General features: G+C 41.5%; 1 protein-coding gene across 1 annotated transcript in view; it reads left to right on the top strand.

Moving 5' to 3' along the window:
* The first annotated feature begins 5,421 nt into the window (after positions 1 to 5,421).
* The window catches only part of cers1 (ceramide synthase 1), a 30,046-nt gene continuing 26,969 nt past the window's right edge, over positions 5,422 to 8,498 (top strand). Inside the window, exon 1 of the mRNA XM_017702598.2 lies at positions 5,422 to 6,562. Within this exon, the coding sequence (XP_017558087.1) occupies positions 6,308 to 6,562 (255 nt within the window). The 5' untranslated portion in view covers positions 5,422 to 6,307. The remainder of the gene's footprint in view (positions 6,563 to 8,498) is intronic.

Here is an 8,498-nt window from a genome sequence, read left to right as displayed (position 1 = left end):
TAATGAATAAGGCTTGATGAATGTCACTACTGAGACTAATACGCTCATAAAACGCTTATAAACAGTGCTGTGGTTCTTCAGTGGTCAGAACCCCCACAGACCCTCACAGAGCAGGTACTACTTGGGTGGTGGATCATTCTCAGCACTGCAGAAACACTGACGTGATGGTGGTGTGCTAATGTGTGTTGTGCTGGTCTGAGTGGATCAGATACAAAAGTGCTGCTGGAGTTTTTAAACACTTTAGTGTAACTGCTGGACTGAGAATAGTCCATCAAGCAAAAACATCCAGCCAACAGCGACCACTGATGAAGGACTAGAGGATGGCCAACACAAACTGTGCAGCAGCAGATGAGCTGTCGTCTCTGACTTTACATCTACAAGGTGGAATGACAAGGTAGGAGTGTCTGATAGAGTGGACAGTGAGAGGACACAGTGTTTAAAAACTCCAGCAGCACTGCTGAGTCTGATCCACTCACACCAGCACCCCATCAGTGTTACTGCAGTGATGAGAATGATCCACCACCCATATAGTACCTGCCCTGTGAGGGTCCATGGGGGTCCTGACCACTGAAGAACAGGGTAACAGAGTATCAGAGAAACAGATGGACTACAGTCTGTAACTGTAGAACTACAAAGTGCAGCTATACAGTAAGTGGAGCTGATCAAATGGACAATGAGCACAGAAACAAGATCATAATGTTATGCCTGATTGGTGTATTTCCTACCATGGCTTTTCAGAGAAGGACAAAACCCTGTGGGTCAGTGTGATTTTATCTGGTATATAAATGGCTTCATTCTGAACAGAGAGTTAAATCACACCTGTCCCTGCAGTCAGAGCTGAATAAGAGCCGGTGCTGCTGGGAGAAGCTGCTGTGACTCTGCTGAAGCTTGTGCAGACTCTGCTGTGCATAGTTGATCCAGCAGTGTAGAAGGTCTGGAGTGGATCGTCTTCTGAGATGTTACTGTAAGCTCTGGACTACATGAATCATAGGTCCAGTCTGGTCCATCCAGGACGGTCCTGAGTAGCACCTTTTTCAAAATGAACGAAGCTGTGGATCAATGTGATGTTCTGTATCCAAATGACTCAATGCACTCTGAACAGTGTGTGGTTGGTTAGTGTAGTGGTTAACACCTCTGCCTTCTACGCTGTAGACTGGGGTTCAGTCCCCCATCAGGGTAACCACCCTGCACTATACCAATAAGAGTCCCTGGGCAAGACTCCCAACACCACCTTCGCCCACCTGTATAAAGTGATCGAATTGTAAGTTGCTCTGGATAAGCGCATCTGCCAAATGCAGTAAATGTAAAATGTTTGGTGAATAAACATTATGTGGCCAAAAGTTTGTGGACGTCCGCCTATCCAATGTTTCTTTTAAAATCAACAGTATTAAAAAGTACCTTTTGCTGAGGTCAGGTACTGATGGATGATTACTTCTGGATCACTTCAACTCATCCAAAGGTATTTGGCCCAATGCTGGGGGGCTTTATACCCCTCTAGCCCACACCTGGCATTTGGCATGATGACTTTAGGCCCCTGCACAGCTGCTCCAGAGAGTCTCATTCTATTGGTCAAAGCTTCTCTTTGGTAACTATACAAGCTGTGTGTGTATTCAAACTCATGTGTCAGCAGTGGACGCACCTGAAAGCAGCTGAATTCTCTAATAAGAAGGGGTTTCCACACACCTTTGGACGTATAGTGCATATAAGTGTGCTTGTAATAATGATTTACAGTTTTTAGGAACCTTTTTCTGCTCAGTAGCACATATAGACATATATTATCTCATAGAGATGAATGACAGAAGTATGTGGCCAAAACGTTTGTGGAACCTCTTATACAAGCAAACCAGCAACACTCTAGCCTCCATGTGGGATGCCATAGCAGCCAGCTAGCAACACCCTAGCAACCACCTGGAATACCACATCAATCACCTAGCAACCGCATGAAATACCACATCAAGCAGCTAGTAGCATGTTAACAACCACCAGAGATTTCGCAGCACCCTAGAAACCACCTGGAACAATATGTGAACTGCTTAACAACTCCCTACCAACCCCCTAAGATACCATAGCAACCACCTACAGTCTTTAAAAAAAAAGAAATGAACAACCAAAGAATCGTTTGCATGATTAAAGGATTCTTTGCGTCATTAAATGGTTCTTCACCAAAAAGTGTTCTTCTGTCGTTATGACGTCAAGCCTGTAACAATAGAATGTTTTGGTGCTATATAGAACCTTTTTCAAAAAGGTTCTAAACAGAACCATTTACAACATATTCTCAGTTGATCTGAAGAACCATTTCACCATGCAAAGAATCATTTAAACATGCAAAGGGTTCTTTGATCTTTCATACTTCTATATACAACCTTTTTTTTTTTACTAAAGAACCCTTAAAGAACCTTTAAGAAAAAAAGAATATTTTTTTTAAGAATGTAAGATAAGTTTAAAACCTTAGCAACAGCTTAGCAGCCCTGGAAATGAAATTAGCAGCTATGGGGCCACCTATCATTATCCCAGCAGGCCTAGCAATGCCACAGAATTGCATAAGCTGTGCAGCCGTTCTGTATTTTCTTCAGGAAACTTCAGGAACTTTTCTTCATATCATATTTTTGTTGTTGGAATAGTTTTAATATAAATTTGTTTATATTGGCTGTCTGTCAGTGGTGAACAGTAACTGAGTAACTGAGTAAATGTAATTAGTTTCTGTACTTTAGTATTTTTGGTGTATCTGTACTGAAGTTTCTCCGTTCTGGGCGACTTTTTCCTTTCACTCCACTACATTTCAGAGTCTAATATCCGACTTTTTCCTCCTACATTTTGAGAAATCTGTCGTTCCTTTTGGTTTCTGTCTGTATAAAAACGTAACATGTCAAAACGAAAGAAGCGCAAAGCCAGAGCACCAATCAGGGCCCAGCGGTCACTTTGTTTAGAGCTGGTTTTGACCTGTTGGTCATACCGACCCAGTGCAGCACGCGGTTCAACGTCAGCGCAGCAGCGTAAAACTTTGGGAGAGTCTGTTCAACATAAATGATGAACTAACCTAACTTTGTGTAAATAGAGCTCAATATAGAAATATGTCCACATATGCAGTCGAGACTGACGCGGCTTTTTTCTGAATTTCTACAAACACCATTTCATTTTATAGTAAATGAGTTTGGGCTGGTTTATGTTTATGAACAGACGCCTACAGATCAACATAGTAAAGGAGCTCATCTGTGATCCTGAGTTTAAAGCCAGTTTTTATTCAACTTAAACTTGGAACTAAGTTGTAAATAAATCTGAAACTGAAACTTTGCTTGTGTGTAAAAAGTGATTTCAGAGCCACTCGGTTCTCCCTGATGGAAACTGTTTACCTTCAGTGTTTTGTGCTTCTGATCATTTTAATAGACGTCAGCGTCACTAATTAATGACGTTCTATTAAAAGACTGGTTTACCAAGAGAGACGCTGGAGGACTTTCACCTGAAATGAGTTCATGAAGCCAGTCTGGTTATAAAAATGATAACAGGACATCAGAGCCAGAATTACTCTTTTAGTACTTTTACTTTATACTTAAGTACATTTGAAGGGAAATACTTTAGTACTTTTACTCAAGTGGAGGTCTAAAGGGAGGAACTTCTACTTTTACTGGAGGAATATTTTACCTTGGGGGTCTCGACTTTAACTCAGGTACATGGAATTTGACAGATTTCTCAAAAACTTCAGATACATGAAAATCTACTTAGGTACAGTAACCAATTACATTTATTCTGTTACTGTCCACCACTGACGGATGACAGACGTCCCTATGATAAATCTGAGCTTTTAATGGCAGTGTTTTACATTCACAGCGTACATTTTCAGGCAAAAGGCCCATTATTGTTGAGATGGAACATGATATTGAATTAATCAAGCCCTATTTTTATTAGTGTGTGTGTGTGTGTGTGTGTGTGTGTGTGTGTGTGTGTGTGTTTTAAGGTTTAGTTCAGAATGTCACCTGTAGGTGGCACAATACACCTATAAGTCAGCTGCCAACTGTTATTTTGGATCTGTGGAAACAGTTCAGATAAAATCACATTAAAAATAATATTCTTATACAATAATATTCTTATACAATAATATTCTTTTCATAAGTTAAGAATTTTCTTTCTTAGCTTTTCTCGTAAGAACAATTATAAGAGCAAGTGTTCTCGAGAACAATGTTCGTGACCTTAAGAGTCTCACGTTTGTCTTGGACTGTAAGAACTGACATGTTTTACAAAGCACATTAGAATTTCGTTTTTCCTTGGGCACTGATGTGATTAAACTAAACAGCAGAAATAGGGTATAATTTCCAGTAATCTGTCAAATGTTACATGATATTAATAGTCTACATGACAAATAATGCACAACCCATTTTAAATGTGGGATAATGTTTTCTAAAATGTAATTGCATCTTTTACCTCTATTCACACAATAATAATCAATCTGGCAACTTTCTGTCTGTCTCTGACTGGAACATCAAGTCAATGTATTGACTTGTATTGCTTATAATTAATTTAGGTCATCACCTGGCAACACTGAAATCTCAAACAATATATATGTAAAATTATGCTCTTATGTTAATTAATTAATTGAGAAATTGCCAAAACATTGTGAGAGAGAAAGCTCTGTGTTTTCTAAACATTTGAGGGCCCTGACCCAGCCCAGTGACATTATTGTGAATGTAAAGATGGATATTAATTCATGTTATATACAGAAAAGTATAAACAAAATCCTCCAGTACACAATAAGGCGTATTATTCTGTAATTATGTGGACTACTGTGCAAACTGGTTGGGATATTCTTGGGTTATTGAAGTGTGTAATAAAACTTGGGGCACCCTGGGCATTTAAGGGGTGTCTGCACTTTTATTAATCTTTGCGGTTTCATTACTAAAAACTCTTGCTAATTAGGTAAATAAGTGCGCTTGTGGTTTTCGCACTACTACAGGTAAGGTTATGCTGGGTTAGGGCCATAAAGGAGAGTAAAGATAATATTTTGAAGATTATAAAATTGCATGTTATAGTGATCTCAATATCATCCAAAACAAATGTGTGTAAAATGTTGATATTTCTTATGTTTTATCCAGCTAAAACAGCATTGGGGCCAAACTAACCCCTAAGAGCACCAATGCATACAAACATCATCATATCAGTTTTATGTTTACGTGGTTTCCCGTGTTAACTTAGGAAAACTCATTAAATATGAAGCAAAAAAAATATTCAGAGAAGTTAAATACAGAATGGGGTCAAATAAATTGACCCCAAGGATAATGAAGGTTAAACCGTGATTTGGCAACCCGCGTAATTCTTTCCTCCGCCCGTTTTCAGGTAGTACTAGCCAATCACAGCCGAGAATGGCCCGGATTGCCAGAATACAGGTGGAAATAAGACCACGCCGGCCCTAGTTACGTCACGCCGCTGTTTATGGGGCTTTTTTTTTGTTCGTTAACTTCATATGTGCATGTTGCGTTTATCGGTCATTTCGGTCAGCTTCGCCGCAGAAACCGTGCTTATTCTTATTTTTGGCTTTTAAATCAGTCTTTTCACCCTGCTGAGCGGATTACAGCGACTAGCATCAGCAGCACACACCGGCTTTTTTCTTCATCCTCCTCTCACATTTTCTCCATCCAGCCATCACAATGTGGACGGAAAGGCGACCGCACAGGCGAGGAGGTGCAGGCGGGCTTTCTCACATCTTTCTGGATGTTCTCAGCATTCGCGCTCTGTAGAAGGGTTTCGTGACAAATGAAGGCGAATAGCGGAAAGAGGATCAGCTAAGCGTTATCTGGCGTCTTTTCAGCTGCGCCGTTACTTTAAATCAGCCGCTGACGGCCTTAAACGTGTGGAGAAAAGGGCCATTTAACAACGTTACTCCGTATTTTTTGCTACCGGGTGTCTTTTAGCTGTTTTACTCTTTCAAGACAGCCCAGATGTCCGTTTGCATCCAAAGGACGCTGGACTGAATCAGATGGACTGTATGGTAAATATAGGTTGGACCGTTAAAACCGTTAAAATTCAAACCGCAGCCTCGTTTTCGCTTCAGCGCCCTGTTGTTTTTCTAAACGCATCCACCGCCGACTGTTTATAACCTCACGGTCTGTTTCTGAATACAAGACCTGTGAATATGTTGGGTACCCTGGCGTTAAAAGAGCGGCAAGTCCTTTTTTAATGTCATGTCGATGTCTTAATTTGGAAGACGAGCTTAAAGTTTGTTTTATTTCTGTGGCTAACCGGGTTAGCCTTCGCCTGGAGGACACGTTACTGTAAAAAAAGGACTTTTGTAGCTACGCAGGCGCAGCTTTTGGACGCTATGGACGGGACCACCGGGGTCGCTGAGGAGGGCGGCACGTCTGTGGAGGCCCAGCCCGGCTACACGGAGCTGCTGAGCGGCTCATACAGCGCCGTGCTCGGCGCTCTGAGGGAGTGCACCGACTGTGGGCTCGAACCATCAGCGCGCGCCCTGCGCGAGCACGCGCACCTCTCCCCCGTCGAGATCGCCCTGTTCTTCACGAGCGTCGTGCTGTGGACGGAGCTGCGGCGCGCGCTCTCTGCACACGTGTTCGAGGTAAATGAGAAGACTGCCCATATTCACGAGGCTCCTTAGAGCGCGTGGCGTGTGGAGTTCTTAAAGTGCATTCAGAGTAAATAACTACATTCTTAAAAAGGTTCTTTAGAAAGAGACAGTAGTTCTGTATAGAACCATGCACGCGCAAAGCACCGTTTGCGTGCTTGAAAGGTTCTTTGCATTGGGAAAGGGTTTCATCTTGATGGTGAGCGTGTTGTACATGGTTGCATAGAGAACCTTTGTGAAAATGGTTCTAGATAGCACCCAAAGTGCTGTTCTACTGTGATGATGCCAAACTTATAATCATAGAAGAACGCTTTCATTTTCTGTACAGAACTGTTTTCATTACTAAGGAACCCTTGAAGACCCATCTTTATATAGTGTAGTCTACCTAAACTGCACAGGTTCTTACACTTTTGCACCTTCTTGAAAGTGGTTCTATATAGCAACAAAAGGAGTTCTTCTGTTGTATACAAGCTTGGCATTGTAACACCGGCAGAACACTTTTCGGTGCTATACAGAACCATTTTGAAGAACCATTCGCCATGCAAAGATTATAGCATGCAAATGGTTCTGATTCTGTATAGAACCCCTTTCTGTACTAAAAAAAAACATTGAAGAACCATCCTTTTTAGGAGTGTAGATTTGTAAATATGGACCTTTGTTTCTACCCATATCCATGTATCAATATTTTGTATAAGCGCACACACACACACACACACACACACACACACCTATATATGTGTAGATAGCTATGCTACTTAATAAGCAGCACTTCTGAAGGGGCCCAGTGGAAATTCAGCCACCTGTTTGCCCATATACACACACACACACACACACACACACACACACACACACACACATATATACACACATATGTAAGTAAAGTACAGCCCTTATAATGAGTGAACTCAGCCGTTTTAAGGTGCTCAAAAGCATTGACCAAAAGCATTGACCCCCCCCCAGCATTGGACTTTGGAGCAGTGGATCCAGAACTGATCATCCAACTGATCAGTAACTGATCTCACTAATGCTCTTGTGCTCTTCTGGCTGAATGCCATCAAGTCTCCACAACAATGTTCCAATGTTTCAACTAGTGTAAAGCCTTCCCGGAAGAATATGTGGGATGCAAGTCTGGGTTGGGAAACACTAGCCATGTTTACGTGCAGCCTGTTAATCTGTCAATAATCCGACTGATAGCTCAGTTGGAATAGAATATGTGCATGTGTACGTTCTGCGCGCTTGACGTCTTCCTCTTGGCCTTCTTTAATAAGGACACGTGAAGGACGTTTTCCTGGGTCTGACATAATTTTAAAGCAATTAAAAAGACAAGCACTGCTCACTGCTGCTCATCTCACTCTGACTGGACCCACGTGATGCTCGTTGTCACGGTAACGTCTACACTAAGTGGTTCTCTATGCAAGGACGTAATTTCGGATCGGATTCCTTGTAGTGTGCATGTAAACGAAGATTTTCCATCAGATTGTTGAGTAGAGTGAGAATATAAACACCTCAGTCTTAATCTGTAATCAGAAAGTGTTGGCAAACATCTTTGCATGTAAACACAGCCACTGGTCAAGCAGAGGCTTTCAGCTTTGGTCCTGTAGTCTTTGATGTTAGTGTTGGTCCAGCTCCACACAACCAGATTCAACCCATCAATTAATTACCAAGTCTTACCTCATTTGAACTTGTAATGTTAGAGTAGGGAAAGTGCTGAACTGTGGGCAGTGCATTAATACTACTGGACCAGGATTGAGAACCACTGCTATAGTAGTAGGAAGTCTAGATGAATAGTCTTGTGGAGTCATCTTGAAAATGTTTTGTCACTTTATTATTATACTGCAAGTACAGTCATGTTTACTTACTTCTGCTAGTCAGGAGTAGTGTGGATATGTTTTATGGTATTGCCCAAATTACTTCACTACCAGTAAATTGA

This window comes from Pygocentrus nattereri, chromosome 15, assembly GCF_015220715.1.
Source record: "Pygocentrus nattereri isolate fPygNat1 chromosome 15, fPygNat1.pri, whole genome shotgun sequence".
Lineage (NCBI taxonomy): Eukaryota > Metazoa > Chordata > Actinopteri > Characiformes > Serrasalmidae > Pygocentrus > Pygocentrus nattereri.
This window is presented reverse-complemented; position numbering and strand designations above follow the sequence as displayed.